General features: G+C 39.8%; 1 protein-coding gene across 1 annotated transcript in view; it reads left to right on the top strand.

Annotated features, from left to right (window-relative positions):
* Positions 1-20,389, top strand: part of ano8b (anoctamin 8b) — a 40,555-nt gene that overhangs the window by 4,076 nt on the left and 16,090 nt on the right. The window contains exons 2-3 of the mRNA XM_062424736.1: positions 14,190-14,300; positions 15,355-15,487. Coding sequence (XP_062280720.1) covers positions 14,190-14,300; positions 15,355-15,487 — 244 coding nt within the window. The remainder of the gene's footprint in view (positions 1-14,189; positions 14,301-15,354; positions 15,488-20,389) is intronic.

The raw sequence follows: 20,389 nt of genomic DNA, 5'->3' as shown, positions 1-20,389 counted from the left end.
CATCAATACTGTGCTAAATACCGACCATATTAGGCAGATATCCATCTGCCATGATGTGACTTATTCACATTAAATGCAGTGTCTTCATCAGTGTCAGTGTTTTTCACAGTCAGTTACATTCAGTGACATACATGCAGTGACAGTGGGCTTTCTGGCTCAGTCTTCAGTGCCACAGCAACCCCCAGACTCATGTTACTTTATATAAAATTGATTCCAAGGAGTCCCACAAAGTGAGGCATACAGGAAAAAATCAGGAAAAAGAGAGCACTGGGGTTGGATCAGTTTCTCGTACATAATCTGAGTCAAAGCACCAGAATCAGTGTCAGAGATTGTGAGAAAAATTTGGATTAGTGCTTCTCTTGTGTGGTTTTCTCCAATAAAGTCTGACCTGAAAACCTCAGTGACCTTGGTTGACACAGAGAGGCTGTGGCCAAATAGACAAATTGAACAGTTTCTTTTGTTTACTGAGGAAGGTTTGTTTTTATTGCACAGAGCTGATGATACAACAGTCATTCCTAGATTTTTAAAAAAAAAGTAAAAATATTTTTGAAGCAGTTGATGTGCTTCTATCATGTGTTTAGTCAGTTGAGTCAAGTGCGAGTTTCGTGATCTTAAATAATTCTAAAACAAACTCTGAGCAACACGCTCTGCAGAACTTATATCCGTTTAGTGACGGATCGATGTGTCTACACCCTCCAACCAGCAGCACAGTCTACCTGATTCTTGCTGGCTTGGTTTTACAGATGCTACCCTGCAGCTGCAGCAGAGGTAACGCCATTCTTGTACCACCTGTACTATCAGAGTCCTTCAGGGGACAGAATCCCCCTGTAACTATGCCGCTGTGTAGATCATATTCATCCACAACAATTAGATGCGGGAATGTATTAAGAAGTTACAAATACTTCCCCTGAGTTGTGATAAACCATCTGTCTTGCCAGTGGTGATTCACTTGCCCCAGATTCTCAAGTTTTGAAATGGCTTAATCATATCACCCTTAATGCCTCTTTGCTTCTAGCCAACCAACTTCTAAATCCCCATTCTTGCCCTCTGGAAGTTTGCACTTTTCCATTTATAGCCATGAAGATTATCAAACTGTAAGCAGAAAATGATAATGCAGGCTCCAGAGCTTATTGCATTCGAAGCACAGATGTGAGTGCTGCTGGTGTTGCCTGTATCCATTTTTGTGTGGAGCCACTGGCTTGTCGCAGAGATCTCATCGGTAAGTTTAAGCTCCATTCACTACAGCACTACTAAAGCAGAGTCAATAACCAGCCTCCTCCTGTGTGAAACTGATATTGCATTCCTCAAGGAGAAAGTAGGATTGTAGTGCATTCGGTTACCCTGTCCTTAGTTTATCCTCTGTGAATGCAACGACTAGGCCTGGATTTTATTTCCTTTTTTGTGTAGTTGCCAAGCAAAGCCAGGAGAAATACAATGGCCATGGCAAAGAATGCTGTTTTTAGCCTCTGCAGCCTCCAGAGAAGGCTAAAGGGCAGCGGAAGTGTAACGCACAGCTAAATGGGGGGGAAGATATTTCTCCTCCAGCTAATAACTAGACATATTATCCATGTCAGTGTTAGCACAGATTCAGTCAATGATAAGTAAGGGAATTATAAAGCACAGTCAGCCTGTACTATTCTGTAGGTCTCCATCCTTTCCATCATTTCCATCTCCTAGTCTCCTCCTGTGACTTGTGTTATTTAGTCACTATACTTTAATACAAATATTTTCCCCCTCACTGTCCTGCATGGCTTCATCTTTTTGGTAGGAGTGTAGGGCATGAAGGGAGCTTCATAGTGCATATGAAAAACAGAATCAGTGCTCCCCAGCTTTACCATTTCTGCCTACTAAAGTATTATGAGAGAGTAATTTATATGCAGCTCCGTAAGGGGGAAACAACATTAAGGGGGGAAACAACAGTTTTTGCTTAAATATTAGTAATAGAACCCACAGCTGGAGATTATAGATAAGATCTTGACTGTTGGTTCTCCCCTAAGATCTTACCTCAATTACGTATTTTCCCTTTTGTGGCTCCTTTCTTGAGGAGGATAAATTAAGGAGAATCACTTCAGTGTTCATTTTTATGCCTGCCAGAAGCAACATCTGTCACTATGACACTACATTATTTTTATTGGTCCTTGCTGAGCTTTCTAAAATGCCAATCCCATTAACCTTCAAAAAACAGCCAAGGACCAACCATCCTATAGTTTTGTTTTTTGTTGTTTCATCAAATGGAAATATTATTTATGTCTTATGCATCATTATCATCATCATTATGATTATATAGTTTATTATAGACACGTTTGGTATCTTTGAAACTGTTAGGATCTCCGCTAGAATTTGAAGTAAAACAGAGCATTGCTGCACAACCTCGGTTCAGTGGGATTGAAGAGGTTAGAGTGTGTTATTAGCACTGTTTTGATTTGCAGCTTTTCTTCTTTGTCTAAAAAGCCCAGTCAGAGTCTGGCCCCTGCCTTTTAATAAGAATGTGGATGTGGTGATAGTCTGTGTATAGCTGAGAGGAACACTCTGTTCTAGCTCATATATTTGCACATAGTCAATGTTGACTGATGGAGGCTACACCAGTAAAGTATAGGCTGCTATTATGTTTCCCTCTCTTATACTCCTTGTGCCTTTTATTCCTTTATTTTCTCTTTTCTCCTCACCTTTTTTCTTACAGTTCAAGCCATACAATATCATATAAAAAGGCATATAATGTGTGTGTCATCTACTGCAGCATCTACAGCATCTGTAGCATCTTGGCTACACTTATTTTTTTTGTCATATGGTCAGACACTCACAATTTTGGTCCTCTGTGTTATGCTTGCTGCAGTTTTTACTCCCGTTCATTTCATTTGGCAAAGTGCTTCAGCATGAGAGGGCTGCGATTGTGCAGCGTTTCTGATGATGCCTAAAGAAATGAGAAGTCAAGGAAAATAAACCGCATTGCCACTGCTGAAAGACCTGTATACGCATTTAAGAGAAATATCTCCAGTTATTCACTTTGTTCCAGATTGTTAGCAGTCAACAGCCCGTTGTTGTGTGTGAAGGTCCTTGATTGTGATTGTCTTCGTTCACATGGAGATTAATTCATTTTCCTATTTAAATGATGAGGTTTTGCTCAGTTAAAGGTACAAGGACTTTGGAAATTGCTCCTGTTTGTTTAATAGTCATTTTTATCAACCCTGCTCTTGGCTGCAGATTAACCATCCAGTATGCTACACTCATAATACTTGTACTGCTTTTACTCAAGAATGTATATTGTACTGTATATGTCTTCTTATGTCATTCGTATAGTAGTTTACAGCGTTCCCTAATGTTGCACTTTGGAAACTGCTGAGCTAAATAAGTCAGTGTGAAATGCTGCATAGATCTTCCTCAAGCTCCTTTTTGAAAGACGTGAGAAATCAAACTGCCTAAGTCATTAATGATATCTTCCTCTGCTTGTCATTGAGCGGGAAAGGAAATGGGAGGAATGGTGTAGGAATAATGTACAATAATCTCTGGTTCCTCTGGGTATTGATCTTATTCTGAGTCTTCCCATCTTTCCTGTCCAGGAATAGAGTATCGTGCCATCGTACCAATTGGTCAGTGCACAGCTGTCAGACAGACCGAGTCACTGCTACAGTATCTGAATGTATTCCTCCAAATTCACTCTGTTATTATCCTTTCTTCTTCTGTTGTGGTAATGCCTAGCATAATTTCCGATGCGAGTAGAAATACCCAATTTGTGTGACATGTACAGTATTGAAATCTCTCACTACACGAAAGTGCCTGTTTATCTAATGATTATAATTATGAATGACCTGCTTGGACACTGGCACAGGCTGGATCCCCTCAATTTTGATAAAAGCAATCTCATTCCTACATTTGATCTCATAACCTTCACTAAATAGGTGTGGCAAAAAAGACTCTTAAATGTTTTCTGTAGCCTTTAATTATTTCTTTTTTTTGCTGAAATAGTGTTTAAGCCTGGTTCAGTCAGTCAAGTGTACAGTAACACATCTACATTAGAGACTCAGCTCTGTGTTAAAGCTTCTTAAAAATGTATGAGTATGTTTTCTCTGAATGCCTGAGTTGTTAAGTCCTCAGACACTTAGTGTGCTCTGATTTAAAACATATTCAGCAGCACACGTTTTTAGGTTAAAGGAGAAGGCTGCTGTTTTTCTGTAACTTTTTACTGTCAACAAATGCAAGGAAAAGACCAAAACCAATACATGTTTGTCCATGTTTCTCCTATACACTGTGACACTCTTAAAAAAGGATGATAAATACAAAGTTACAATTTCTAAAAAGGCTCAGTAATTTTCTAAGAGATCTGCACATCGTAGTTTTTAGCAAACATTACTAAAACAGAAGCAAATTGTGCATTAGTTATGGATTATTTTCCTCTCCAGATTAATAAACCCCAGCAAGAATGTACAGCACAAGGAGCATTTTCATGATGACGAAGGGACAGTACAGTCCAGTGATGTGGCTCATTGATATGTTTTCAGTAGTGTTTGGACAACTGTGGAGGTCTAAGGCACAGAGAAATAAGCCACATCAGGCTTTGGCTGCACAGATAATACATGTTAGTAGGGTTAATCCATTGTTGTTTTTTGTCTGATAATGAGATTGGCTGACATTAAGAAAAATAAAGAACATCACCAGACTTATCCTTTAAGACTTTGTTATCAGTTTGATCTTATTTTTAATTTGTTACAAGGTATCTTGTGCCATGGTGCTACAGTGACCCTTAACCTGCTCCAAACCCCCCCCCCCCCCCCCCCCCCCCCCCCACAAAAATGACCACTTATGTGTGTTCACAAGTGTAATCTGTGTCCCTTTGTTCTGTGTATTCATCAGAAAACCCTTCCTCCACTTTGGCAGTTGCCCACTGCTCAACAAGGAGGTCTGTTTGCTCCACAAAGGCTGCTATTCACTCCACTATATTCATCATTACCACTCGCGTATTCATAATTCGTAATCCCCGCCCCCCCCCCGACAATACTCAATTCAACCAGTCAGATAACCAGCCTGTGGTTGTCTGAGGGAATAGTCTGCATCGACTGGGCATTAAAGGGATTCAACACTGTCTTCTGTTCATGATTGTTACCTGACTGCACAGCAGACGGCACTGCCTCTGAGTTGATTTCCTCATTTAACCTCAGCTTTACAGTGTAACCCATATTACAGATCAAACCTGGCTTCTTTGTTTTTTCACCCAAATTAACCAGCTAGCCTAGAATGAACCAGACATTAATCTGCTCGGCAGAAAGAAAGAGTGGGAAATGAAGGAGGCAGATTTAGTGAGACTAAGTGCGGAGCGGAGACAAAAAAGTGATGTAAAGGAGAGAAAGAAGACAGGATGGGGAATGGTGATACTTCATTTATTCTGCTGCGAGAGCACTGTGGCTCTTCTTGCCTAGTCTTGCCTCGTCCTTCTCTTGGCTCTCAGCCTCGGGCGGCTCCAGTGTCACATGTAATCATTGTTATTTTGAAGCCAAGGACGAGTCCCCATAATCCTCCCTGTGCCTGTTAATGAGGAAACCAGAGTTCTGACATCCACCAGTATTGACATCTTCATCCTATTTGTCACAAAGGTGGAACAGACACCTACCATCTCCCTGCCATAGAAAGACAATCCTAATCACAACTACTAACACTCACAGGTTGTCTCATCACCACACAGGTCTCTCTACTGATGAATTTGTCTAGAGATTATGTCTAGTTGGTCAATTTATTTGGTCCGAAGTAAAATAACTTTGAAATTTTAAATTTTGCATGGTCAGAATGATTTCTGCTGACTTTGGTGATCTCCTAAGTTTTCCCTTTATTGTGCCATCATGAGGTTGACATTAGTGGGCTTCACTACTAGATGCGTTGCCGTGAAATTTGGCACAGACACTCAAAATGAACTACAGGTATGATAACTTTGGCGATCCCTAAACTTATCCTGTATCACCATCAGTGGTGCAGCTGTACCCTGTGTTTAGTGCTCATAAGTGCATCTTACACTAACACATTAATACAGTATAAGATGGAGAGCATGGTAAGCATTGTACCTACTTAACATGAACATGTTAGCATTGTCATTGTGAGTATGTTAGCATGCTGACTTTAGTGCTTAAGTACAGCCTTGTGAGTATGTTTTTAGACTCTTAGTCCTGTCTCGCATTTAAGTTTCCTTTTGAGGACTGCCTTGAAGCTGAGTCTTGTATAAAATGTGATGCCAAGCTTACCTCAGCTGCATTTATTAATGGCTGGAGAAGGAAGAAACTGAGATTTGTTAATGAGGGACAGCCTTGATTGCGGACTGATTGCATTACAGCTACAGGAAACCAGTTCTGATCACAGGCTGGCATTCGTCTTTGATAACAAACTTGCAGCATGTTTCTCTTCGTGTACGTTCATTTCTTTCAAGGTCAGTATTTGAAGTGATGTGTAATGTTTTTTGCAGCAGTTGTAATGCTCCCATTAATTCCTGAAATTAAACTTTTGCAAAAAAAATGCTGTGTTGATGTTTCGCCACTGGAGCATCTCCACATCCTTTAACCAAATTTATTTGTATCAGAATCAAGCAGTCACCCTCTTTTTTCCCTCTGCCTTGCTTGAAGGCATCATATGTAAGAGCTCCATGTTCATGGTGATGACAAATAACTCTTGAGACAGCCTGAGTGAGAGGGAAAGCAGTAGAGCTGAGAGAGAAAAAATAAATAAAGAGAAAGCAAGAAAAAAGGGAGTGATTGAGGGATTCTGTCCAGGGGGGACTAAAAGAGAGGATTTGGATGAGAGAGAGGCAGGAATGGTTGTAGCACAAATATATAAAGAGGAGAGAGAAAGACAGAGAGATGGTCATGGTGTGGAAGAGAAGAACAGGCTGAGGTGAGAGAAAGCGATGAGAGACAGAAGGAGTGCTCTGCTTCAATGGGAAGAGGGGCTTTCATATCATCTAAACACATCTGTGTGTGTGGCTGCCAATGAGAAAAAAAGATGCAATGTTCAACTGGGGGTGTTTGTGTTTTTTCCGATTTGGCGCCTGAATGTAAGCAGACTGCACGGTACCTTGCATCAGGAGGGTGCAGTGTTGTGGCCGTTGCGACAAGCAATAAAGTGAGTCAGTGTTTGGAAGTAGGAGAAAGAGGGAGGGAGAGGAAGAGGGAAACAGGGAGAGGGACAGATAAGAGAAGGTGGGATTATGGTTTGAATTTTTTCCTAAAACATGGGCTGCAGGTGCATTATCTTCACAGGTGGAACAGTCTTAGTTGGTATTTATTGAAGACATGTTTGCTGCATTATTTGATGACTGTGTATATATCACTGTTGGAGCCCTCTGTATACAGTACATACATACGTAGTGATGCTGTCTGCATGTTTTACTGTGTGACTGAGTCTGCATCTCTCTCTGTGTTGTGTGTGTTTTGTGTAGACAGGTGGAGAGTTGGGAACAGGCTAGAAAAGGGCACTGTGTATCAGTCATGTTGCACACTGTTGTCCAGTGTGGCTGGGTGTGAACTGCACAGGATGGCGACATACAGTACAGAGTCGGGGACAGAGATTATTCCAATTAAGAACATTATTGGGTGTTTGAACTCTGTTAGGCTCTAATCTAGTCCCATTTACTGATGTAATCATTCTAATAGGGTCATTTTCTTCATTCACACACATAAACACACACACTCTCTCAAGATGTGACGATGTTTTCTGCCTGTTTTATTTGCTTTCCTTCCTCCATGTCTATTGGGAGATCTGTCAGTCTTCCTGCCGTCACTGTGTCTGCCTGTTTGTGTCTTTCTCTCTATTAGTTTGTGTGGATAAGACTTTAAAATGACTCAAGTTTCTTGGCTGAGAAAAACAGTCAAATGCTGTCGTCATCTCCAGCCTCATAGGAAAAACACACTGTTGCCAGGCACACTAAGTGAGGGCATCATTTATTTTCTAAAGGTGCATGTGAAAATATAACTTCCCAGCTTCACATCAGCGAAGTAAACCAGCACTGCAGGTTTCAAAAAGACAGAAAGGTAGCATTGTGTCTCGCCAAATGATGCCAAATGCTGTATGCATCCACAGCAAGCAGAAAAAGTATTCCAGTATATTGTTTATTTTTACCTGATATGAATCCAAGTTGAACTCAAAATCTGTTCAACCTTTGCTTTTCTACCCACGCACTGTGAATTGATTTTTGTTTCACTTTTTACTGCTGTGAATGCAATGACCAAATAAGTCATCAGGTAAAATGATCACCTGATCGCACCTGTAATAGACCACTGGTAGTGATTCAGCAAACATGTTGTCGTCTCATTTTTGGATGCTTGGTCAAACAAACTTTGTTCCCAGTCAAAATTCAGAGAGTGAGATCATGTTGTTTTCCTCATATCAAATAATAATAACATTACCCAAAGACCTGCTTACATATATATTTAATTCCAATATTCATGTTTAAGCATAACTACACTATTAGTAATGTCATTTGTTGGATAAGGTTAACTTCTCTGCTGCGAACGTGTTCTTTTACATCTGCCAACCATGTCTTGCTCGTAATAAGGCAGATAAAATGTACGGTATAGTCTGTGTTATTTAGTGGCTCTTATGCAAAATACTGAGGAAGCAACTACTAATCACCAAGAAGAGAAAACAAGTACTTTAACTGACACATTATTTCTTATATTATTTCTATTTTCTTATTATTTCTCTTTCTAAAGTGCCATACTGCATAGCCCTTTCAACCATGACCTTCTCCATAAACTGCCTTCAGGAAAGTGATGTGAACTTGAAACGAGATCTGACCTCTTATCTGTCAATTTATAAAGTTGTATATTTGTGGTCTGCAAAGGCCCAAGGCTACGTTTTAGGTTTAAGGTCCTTCAAATCTTTGGTATATTATGCTGTAAGGTAGTCGCAGTTGCATTTTTCTTCTTTTAAAAAAAATATTAATACTGCTCTCTGGTCATAAAGTTCTTATTTATTTCCACTGCGCTCTCTCCATCCAACACTACATTATCCACATGATGTAACTGATTTGGAGTTGACTTGTAAACAAATATAAGTTATAGTTACATTCAGTGTTATTGACAAAAATGTGTATCTCTGAGGTCAAACGTGTGTTGAATGCATTTCCGTCCTCACGAAACATTTGCAGAGCAGATTCTTTCACTTGCAGTCTTCCTCTTCACTGCCTTTGCTGGTGTATTGCTGTGTTTCTTGGTGCCTGTTGATCATTGGAAGAGTGTGAAACCATTGGCAGGACTGTGTAAAACAGCTCCATGGTGTTACTACATGTCAGAAACTTCACAGTGTACTGTTTAGGAAAAGCAGAAAGGCTTAAAGTATCATGCACTTTGTTCCTTTCAAGGAAGATTCATATAAACTCATGTTTTGATGCAAAAAACTCTTTTATTTCATATTGTGTTTATGTGTCCTCAAGTTGACAGCATGGTACCTTTACTGAAATCTACCACATTTCATAAATCACCCTAGTCAGTCTATGACACAGGAACCAAAATAGGTATAGGTGTATTTTCAGTAGTATTATATATATCTTATGGGTGAAAATTTTATTTTTTTATCAGCCTAATGGCTACTTAATGTTCAAATTTTACCAGTCACTCAACAGACCTTTTATTTTTGGCTGGTGAGTGAAGGAAATGTACCTGTAGCCGTCTGCATATTTTTCCAGCATTTAGCTGGTGTCTGGTGCTAATTTTTTGCCCTGTATATCTTCCAACTATTCATAAATATAATGCATATTCTTTAAACATAACCCAAACTTTTGTTTCAACTGCTTAAAGATTCAGCCCAAAACTTAAGATAACCTCCACCTGATGAACTAAAAACTGACCCAAAAGTTGTCAAGTCAAGGCTATAGATCAGCCAGCTATCAAACGGACTCACACAGCCAGCGAGGATGGTACATGCATCATCGTCTTTCATTAAGTGTCTGTGACCTTCAGTTTAGTGCTTTGCTTTGAGTTTCATAACTGACTTACACCCTATTAATCTGGTACTCTATATCTCAGCCTCACACACATGCCATAGACAAATACCTGCACGAACACACACACATACACACAAACACCCCACAGAAACGCTTCAGAGAGCGACTCAGATCACAGAAAGACACCCTGGTTGTTACGCCTGCCTGGCTGCTGTCTGATAAGCATTAGCCCTGGAACGGTCTCCCTGTGAAGGCCGTGAGTAATACAGGCTTTATCTGTATCACTGTGAGCGTGGGCCAACCTGTTCAATAGCGACCTGGTTTCTGTTACAGGGCAAAAGGCTGCTATCAAAACTCTGTAATTCTCTTATTTTGCCAAAATAAACAACATTTGTGACTATGTTTTTTGTTTTCTGGGCTGTAATGTAAAAAACATACATAGAACTGGGTAAACTTTAAAATAACTTTAAACCTGTAACTCTACTGTAAATCATACTTTCAAACACAGTAAAATGTTTTTACAGTTCAAACCCAACATACAGTGTACGTACAAAATATCTGTGGCACTATTTTCATGAAGAATAATGATGTAAAATTAGGTAGAAGCCATCAGTACCCATTGATTACCCTTATTAGATCAATCACAGAGGGGGGCTAGACAAATGAGTTTAAAAACAATGGTAAGTAATGGGCTATGAGTCCAAATCACGATGATGGTCAGAATATGTTTATATTCTGCAAACTTCTTGTAGTTTACATGAGAAAACTAAAAAGTAATGTAAAACTGTTTGTGCAGTACAAAAACAGACTCTTACACAAACATGTACACAGACCTGTCAGACTAGTCTCATCTGAGCAGTTGAGCCTTGATGGGTTGTGTATGAAATGCTCTTCATGTAAAACCAAGTAACAAGCACACAAATGCATGCAAACCATTCGAACAGTATGAGTATTGGGGCTCATAAATGTAAGCATTGTGAGAGTGTTGAAACCAATCTGGTGGCTGTTCCAGGATTGCGTATGTGTGCTGAGTGTGTTGCCCTCAGCGATGAATACAGGACTCATTAGAATTGCTGTCATGTTGCAGCACTGCCTGCAGCATTTCATCTAAAGCACATTGGCGCTGCCAGTCGGAAGGCTACCTAGGAGTACCACTCAAGATTAAAAGTCAAAAATAACTCGCTCTGTTTCCTGTTCGGCCTGCTGCAATGTTTGAAAATGTTCTTCAGAAGGGAAAAGTGGCATGGAACCAGATAAAGTTGTCACAACCTCTTTGTAAGTACTTAAGAGAGATCCTTTTAATAGTAATGCAACCTTCAAGTCCAATTCTCTTTGCAGGTACCAATGTGTTTTGATATATCATGACAGAGAATATCATCCTCAGTCAAATATATTGAGGTACATTTTAAGAAAAGGTAAACATGTCTTCAGATTTTACTGGGTAAAGCTTTTATTTGGTCCTTTCTGCGTCTGTGATGTCTCTTATTTATTTTTCCTTAATTTTATTTATAGTGTGCATTTAGGTCAGATTGTGCATTCTAGAGGAAAAATGGGGAACAAAAATGGGATAAAACTATACTTGTACATAAAGGAATAAAATTACAAGTGAGATCTGGATGATTTACAACCATAAAAAGATAATAACACAAGGATAAAAATTGTATATATATACAACAAAGGATCCTAAAATACTGTGATGATGTGTTAACGTGACAAGTGAGCAAAAAATACATATTTGAAATAATTTTATTGAACGGATGATAGATGGATAATCATGACATAAAAAACTGAGAATCTTCACAGACGGTTCTTAGGAAAGATTTCAGGCTTCATCAATATTTTTGGCCACTTTGAGGGCAGCGGAACAAGCTGCAAACACTGTGTTGACATATTATTACATAATAAAGTTGTTCTGGCGAATGTCTAAGCAACCAGTTGCCTATTTACACATCCAACAGACACGGAGCATCATTGACATTCATAAGAGCTGTGTTACAGTTAACCTTTTTGCTTCAATTTGGTCTCCACAATCTCCTGATAATAATGTATGGCTCTTTAGTGGCTAAATGTTCTGTTTTTACTAAGTAGATGATAACTTTGTCTGCTGTTTGTTGCTGGCCAAGTAGTGTACACTGGGTTTATTTGAACTTTTTAGTTAAAAAAGATAGTTGCCTGCTGTTTCTGGAAACAAGGCTGAGCAGAACTGATTTTACAGGCGGGACAATCAAAACATTAATTCAAAAATAGACTCAAAGACTGTAGATCTGAGAGGAGCTGAGTTGTGTAATAAATAGTCTTTCAATGGTAGATGGATTGCATTTAAAAAGCGCTTTTTTAGTCTTCGAACCACTAAAAACGTTTTATACTACATGCCACATTCACCCATTCACACACACGCATTCAGACACTGATGGCACAAGCTACCATGCAGGGTGCCAACATGCTCATCAGGAGGAGCTTCTAATCACTCACACACATACACTCACACACCATGGACAGCCTTCGGGAGCAATTTGGGGTTCAGTATCTTCCCCAAGGACACTTCAACACATGGACTGAAGGAGCCGGGGATTGAACTGCCTATCTGCTGATTAGTGGATGACCTGCTCTACCTCCTGAGCCACAACCACCAACTAATTACACTTTGTCATTTGCTCCATTACAGATATTATATATTTTTAAAAAATGATTACTGTATCTTTAAAATACATACAATAGAAATAGAATGTATTTCTCAAATAATAGGCTGCAATGACAAGTGGAAAAATTGACTTAAAATAATGATTTAAGTGTGTCATATTGTAGTGTCTATGTGCACACATACTCTACATATTGGAAACAAATACATGTAAAGTGTATCCTCTGGAAAAGACCATTTGGTTTGTGGGACACCTCTCTCTGTCCCTCTTTGACTGTTACCACTCTGTTCCAAGAAGTAGGAGAACACGCTGAACAGCAGCACAATGATGTTTTTATGTGACAGGTGTTTATTGGATCCCTGGAACACAGACAGATATTGCATGATTTACTGCAACATGCTAGTAGTAGTGTGTCATGGTTAAATTTACAGCCTGCCATGTCCTTGATCTTTCTGTGTGGCATGCATTCACTTTTCTAACGAAGTAGGCAATACTACCTAAACCAGTGATCGTATGTACAGTAACTCCATGTGTAAAATGACTCTCAGTGTAACTCTCATATTTCATAATGGTCTCTTTTTGTTCCCACTCTATATATAACATTCTTCTGCTTTCAAATACATATAAATAAACAAATAGTATGTGTCATATAAATGATTTATGTTGTGATACTAAAAGTGCCTGTGTGTGATTGCTGGAAAGTGTTCCACTTTCCGGCTTTTCTAACGACCCACGCCTCAGTGATAACATCGTTGTTGTGGGACAGGCATTCTCTCTGGGGTGCTGTCATTATTATGCAGGACCCGGGAAATATTTCTCACAAACTGTTCTCTGACAGCTGAGCAGGGTCTGGGGTTGCACTGGTTAAAGGATGGCTTAGTCCTGTTTAAACTGTTGGCACTGCTGGCTTTCTGAAGTACATATCTGTGAGAATACGAGACTCCAGTGGGTCAGTGACAGATGACTGAAGTGTCAAATTGAAGATAGAGTTCATTTGAGCCTGGAGACAAGAATGTAATTTTTCCATGACGTAACCGTAGACGAATTAAATACTGTGCATTATTTACTGTCAGACTGATGCATTAAGGGCATCGGTGTTATGATGTGACATTACTGTGTGGCTATGGTAAAGCTATTTTTGATGTGCTGTGCTGTTGACTTCAGAAATAGAGACAAGGTAATTCTACACAGGAGCTGGATTCATGGTTGTTCATGCAGCATAGTTTAAATATTTAACTGTCCTCCTGTGAACCTTGAAGAGGGTTCTTCAGTGGGCGTCCGTGAGACTCAGGAGATACCACAACACAGAGAAACAGAGAAATGACTGCACATGTTTTGATTGATTTGAGTGTGTGACAATTCAGAGAGTGTGGACAATGTGTGGCCTCTTCTCTTGGTGGGGCAGGATTAGCGCTGTCAGTCTCATGTTGTGAGGTGAAGGGGCGTGACGTTTAAATCTGTCCCGTCGAGAAGGACGATTTTGTGTTTGGGCAGCGGTGGGTAAGAGATTTGGAGGAGGGGTTTTGCTGAAAATGTTAGAAATGTCATTGCTCCTTACACTGTTTCACTTTGAAAAGGTGACTCTCTCTCTCTCTTTTTTTTTCTCCCCCTCTCTCCTCTTCTTGCCCTCTCAGATAAGTTGTTTGGAAAGCGGCTGCTGCAGGCTGGGAGACACATCATGTCTCATAAGTCTTGGATGAAAACGGTGCCCACAGAGAACTGTGATGTGCTCATGACATTTGCAGGTCAAGTACTCAAACACACACACACATGCTTGCGCTTCTATACTTGTGAGGGCCCTCATTGACAAACAGTAATGCTTTCCATAAAATAGTTTTAATTAACCATTATTCTGTAAATCATTTCTCAATTAATGTTTTGTCTATAAAATGTCAATATAAAGTAATGTCCAGGGTAATATATTCCAATTGCTGGTTTTAACTGTGCAACTGTGCCTAAATAGATCCTGTATCCTATTAAATGCATACAAATCAGCATATCCTAACTTTTGAATAATGTATTTTTTTTCTTTTTTTGGAAAATTATTAAATTTCTGTCTATTCAGCTAATTTTTTTTGTTCCTCTAAACCCTAAAATCAATTCTTAACCCTCAAACAGCCTTTGAAAAAGTCTTCACAAATATAGATGCACAAGAGCACATACTCATGTTTGTAGTGTGCAATTTAACACAAATTTGCCACATGAAACATCATTTTAGTTTGATGCTCTACAAAATGTGAGATTTGTGCATCCATCCATCTTCTCTACCACTTATCCTCTGGTGCGTTGCAGTAAAATTGTGATTTCTTAATTCATAATTCCCTTTCAACTTTCCAACATTTATCTTTAAATTCTCCATGATGACATGGAAGGAAGTAATGTTCTTATTGTTCCTTTTAACTCCTTCCATTTAAATTAATTTCAGATGGTTTTGTATTTCTTAAAGAGCAACCCAGAAGAGTGTTTTCAGCTATTAGTAGGAATCAATGCAGTTATTAATTGTTGATAATGAAGATAGAGATTATGACTGTGATGTTGATAATACTACTTTTTAAACTTTCTTAGCCATAGCCTTAACATCAGAGAAATAGGTTTATGACCAGCTTGAATCCCTAAACCAACAGAGGGAACGGAGGAGAAGAGTCATATTCAAGTGTTTGTTAGTACAACACTTCACCTCAAGCTGCTGCTCAGGAATAAATAGCGTTAGACTGTGGGAGTATTCAGCCAGCTCCTGAGTACAGTGATGCGTGGGTATGTTTGAAAATGTATTTTTATTTTTTTCACTTCTTGCCACAGACACTACAGATGACCACACGTTGCTATGGCTACTGAACCACATCCGGCTGGGAATCCCAGAACTCATCATCCAAATCCGACATCATAAGCACACACGTGTCTACGCATTCTTCGTCACCGCCACATATGAAAAGTAAGAACTCTGTACTTAATATATATCAAGGGTGTTTTAACTCATTCATCTTTTGTGTGCTTTATATTATTGACAGAAGGGCAGCAGCTATTTTTTTTAAAAGTATTTATTAATTCCTCAACTATTTCTAAAATAATCAACACTTTTTGTCCATAAAATGCCAGACAATAGTGAAAATGTTCATAGTTTCCCAGGAAACAATGCAATAATGTACTAAACGTGTTGGTATAACCAACAGATCGAAACCCAAAGATATTCAATACAATCACGGACAGCAGAAAAAAGCAGAATATTCTCTCATTGGAGAAGCTGGAACAAGTATATGTTATGCTATATCATATAATATAGAATAGTATATGATATAATACAATAAAAAATGTTACTAAGTTACTAATTCCTTGAAATAGATTAAAATAGCATCATATTTATAAAAGTAGAAGACTGTTAGCTACAGCTGAACAATATTCAACCCTCCAGAACATTAGATCTGAAAACAACTCACTGTGTATTTTCTGTTTTGTTGTAATGATCTCTTAATGGTATTATGGTTACTGCTGTTTTATGTGTATGCCTGTGAATTTATCATGCTGTTGCAGTGGAAAAAATACAAGCAAGAAGCAGAAAGGGAATAAACTGCCTAATGAATAATACAGAACATGTTACTTCTCCTGGTAGTTTGAGGTTCAGATATATTTAAATGCTACTACTGAAGTTGGGATGTTACAGACCAAAATATCCCTGCTGTTCTGGTGTAAAATAGTATCTTCGATTATCATAGTATTATATTTAGCTGCAAGTAGTGAAGTTGCCATGGTGCCTTATGTATCTGCACCACACTTCTGCTTATGGCTGCTGTGCTGTAGGTTATTTAAAGTTTTTCAGAAGGTTAGAGTCAGGCTAAACAGTATTGATTGTATTCGCTCTGATTACACTGCTTAGACTCAGTTCAGCATTCTGTTGTTTTTGAAAAATCCTCAGGGGAGTTGTGGATGAGCCCAGGGTCATTTTTATCTCAGTGCTGACTTTGGTGTACAAATACTGAGAAATACTATTCAAGTGACCTAATAAATAATTATACATTTAATTTGTACTGCACTTTTCATTCATAGTGAGACTCGGAAGTGCTATAGTATTAATAACATAGAACACACAACATAAAGAACATAGAAATAAGAGTTAAGATGAAAAAGCCTTCCTGAATAAAAAGGTTTGTGGGCCTTTTTTAAAAAGAGACTATGCTTCCATCAGAGGGTTAGTAAGGCTGTTCCACAAGCGTGGTGCAGCAGAGCAGAAGGCTTGATCCCCCATGATGCGAAGCTTAGTGCTAGAGGCCCGGAGGAGCAAGCTGCTGGCAGATCTGAGGGTGCAGGTGGAGGTTTACTGTATGATCAGTTCCTGTTCTAGGGAGGAACATGTCAGTTGATGGATTTATATATGAGAAGCAGGACTTTGTAGTAAATCCTAAAGGAAACAGAGAGCCAGTACAATGAAAACAGAATTGGTGTTATATGTTTGTGTTCTCGCACTCTCATCACCATACTGGCAGTGCTGGTCTGAATGTACTGAAGCGGGCCTCTATCTCCTTAAGACAGGTGCTGAGGTGTGTCATAGGCAGTTTTGATATATATCATCAGCATAGCAATGAAAAAACATTTCATGTCTGCCAATGACACGTCCACTTTGGGGCATGTAGAGAAGAACTGACCCTTGCAGAACACCACAGGTGACAGGGAGGGATCTAGACCTGCATCCTCCCAATGAGACATACTCAGTCGTACCAGAAGGGACTCAATGGTCCAAAGGTGGTGTGGAGGTTCTCTAAGAGGATAGTGTGATCCATAGAATCAGGAAAGAGGGAGACCCTGCATCAGCTGCCATCAGCAAAATGAAAACTTGGTCCAAGGTAGGCTTAAGGAGGGGGGCGGATGACTGTGACCTTGAAGGCAGATGGAACGCTTCTAGTTTGAAGGGAGAGGCTAACATTAGTATGATTTTAGCAGAGCTGTGGGAATGGGGTCCCGGGCTCAAGTACCGGGGTTCATCTCCCTGAAGATTTTCTCAATGTGGCTCTGCCTGATGCCAGTAAAATGGAGTAAAGTCGGCAACCTCTCAGACAGAGGGTCGATGACAGGAGGAAGGTAGAGAGGAAGAGCTGGACATCAGAGAGCGGATGTTGTTGACCTTGGCTTTGAAAAAGTCAATGTGGCCCTTACATCATACATTCTGCAGCCTCAATTGGGGAAGATGATTGTGGCCTCAGGAGATAATTTATGGTGGGAAAAAAGAGAAGCACCCTGGTAGAATAATGGTTACTGAACATGCCACATGATGGCAACACTCCTAGTTCAATTCCAGCCATGAACCTCTGTTGCATGCCATACCCATCTCTCTTTCCTCTCTGTTGCTCCATTAAAAAATGTCAAAAAAATAAGACGCATGCTATGTAACCACAACGTCTACAATTCATTCTGGACCTTTGTTGCATTTCACTTCCCATCTCTCCCTCTTTTCCCCTTCGTTTCCTGTCAACTTATTCCACTGTTGGTATAATAAAGGCACAGAAATGCCCTAAAAATACATTTAAAAAGATGCGTAAGGTTGCCAGGATTGTTATTCATTAGGTTTGAGTAGAACTGTGACTGAGCATCTTGAAGGGACTTTGAGTCCTTTGATGTTCACAGAAGGCTAGTTTAAGGACAGCAAACCCAGAGTGTCTGAAGCGTCATTCCAGGACACATCCAGCTGTTTTTATTTTTCACAGGTCATGAGTGAACCAGAGAGCAGAGTTTGAAAAATTGACGCATTTGCGCATCAAGATCAAAGACTCTGCTCAGAGATGTATTGCCACTAGTTTACCAACTGACTGCAGAAGCTGATGTGGTGTGCTGGAGGTCCATTAGTCATAGTCTATGCTTTTCCAGTTTTGAAAAAGCATAGGAATGTCAAATCCATTGAGACTACCTTGTCTGACCCCAGATTGTGAGGGGTGGTGATGACCAGGCCATTTATATGCCCCCCTGGTGGACATCAACATGCTGTTTCAGGGAGACACTCAGTCAGACTCAAACACTCCACTGCAAAACGACAGGAGGGATTGTCGACATGTATATTCATATCACCAACAATGACAGTGTTTGTTGACTTGAAGCAGAGTGAGGTGAGGAGGTCGTGAATCTCAGGGAGGTAAGATGAGTTTGGTTTTGGGAGGGGCTGTAGATAGAAGCACTGTCATAGACTATGGTGTTTTACATTTAAGATAGATTTAAGATTAGGCATTGACAGGGGACAGTTTCAATTCAGGCCGGTGTATGATTGCTAAACCACCACAATGACCAGAGCTGCAGGCTTTTTCCATGTAAATATAGCCACGAGTAGTAAGTAGTAAGGCACATGAAATCAAGCCACTTGCCCAAGATGTGCAAGATTTGCATCTCGTCTTGTGCAGGGTAGTCTTACGATGTTTCCAGTTATGAGACCCAGGTTTGGGTTACCTCTGTATTCCACAATGAAGCCATGGTGCAAGCCTCTATGGATGTAACAAGGTCTGTTTCTCAAAATCCCAAACTCTTGGCAGCGGGTTAAAAGCCCCTTGTCAGATGTAAACTGCATTTACTCCATAGTTGTGTGGCAGTGTAGGCTATCGTAATTAAACCTGTTGTGTTGTTTTGGCAGAAAGGCAGCGTTGGTAACAGCCACAGTCACAGAGTAGAGATCATTACAGTAAACAGAGGGAAGCTCCAGTTGAAGAAAAACCCCAATCACAAGAGTCTCTCAGTTACAGTGCACCTCTGGGTGGTTTCCGTACTGATAGAGAGTGCAGGGGAGCTGGAGGCAGGCTGGAGGAGACAGCCGCTGTCCTACAGAGAAAAGGGATCCCAGTAGAGACGGTAGGAAGCACTTCACGTTGAATAATCCAAAATCCGTAAATCCCAGTAGAGGAGATCAGCATTACTTTACTTAAATTAATCCAAAGTCCACCAGTTTGATAGAACATACTCCAACTCCGCGAGCGATCAAAGAAAGAAGAAATTGGAAAACCATAAAAAGCTTAAGCAAAATGCAGGAAGGCCACGTTAAACATACGAACAGTGAAGTTCACAGTCAATTGTCTATTTAGCAAAGAGGAACGGCAGCCAGTATGCGCCAGTGCTCCCTCGTATTGCAGAGTAACCTCTCTCCCACTGCAACACAAGCACCAAAACAAATCTGGACAACAGATCTGGGTGGCACTTGCTGTTCCATACTGCATTTCAACTCTTGACAAATATTTAGTTCTCTGCTGACTGTGCATTTAACAACAGGCCTCCCAATAATCCTTAGAGTCTCGACCAAACCTTTTACACATAAATGGAATACGAATAGACAGATGGCCAGAGGGAAAGAAGAAAGAGATAGAAAGCGATAGAGAGAGAAGCACTGAGATAATAGAAGGAGAAAAAAAAGAGAGAGGCAGAAAGACAAAGATAAGGAAAATGAAGGAGAGAAGCAGGGTAGTGTTGTGGGAGGATGCAGAGAGCTTTCTGAAAGTGTGCCAGTGGGTTTTAGATGAAATGCTCAAGGAAAATGATTGCTGTGTGTGACACGAAGCACACTCTCCTCTCTTTTGCTCTCTCGCTCTCTACACACATACACCTGCTGTTAGATAGGTTGACCCACATTTTATGTGATAGAAAAGATAACCTAGAAAGTATTCCATCTTCTCGAATTCACCTTGAATAGTCATTCTCTTTGTGTACTAAACTAGGGAGAATTTACCCCTCTGTCTTTCTATTATGTAGCTAACATAACATGAGGGGGGCCAGGTGTGTTATTTACTAAATGTAGGCTTGTTTTGTATAATGAAGTGAAATTACATTGTTCTTTTTCGCATGTGTTGTTTTTAAGGACAATAGTAGTCAATGT

The sequence above is a fragment of the Scomber scombrus genome, chromosome 8, assembly GCF_963691925.1.
Source record: "Scomber scombrus chromosome 8, fScoSco1.1, whole genome shotgun sequence".
Classification (NCBI taxonomy): Eukaryota; Metazoa; Chordata; class Actinopteri; order Scombriformes; family Scombridae; genus Scomber; species Scomber scombrus.
The sequence above is the reverse complement of the archived record's forward strand: the minus strand, read 5'-3'. Positions and strand labels throughout refer to the sequence as shown.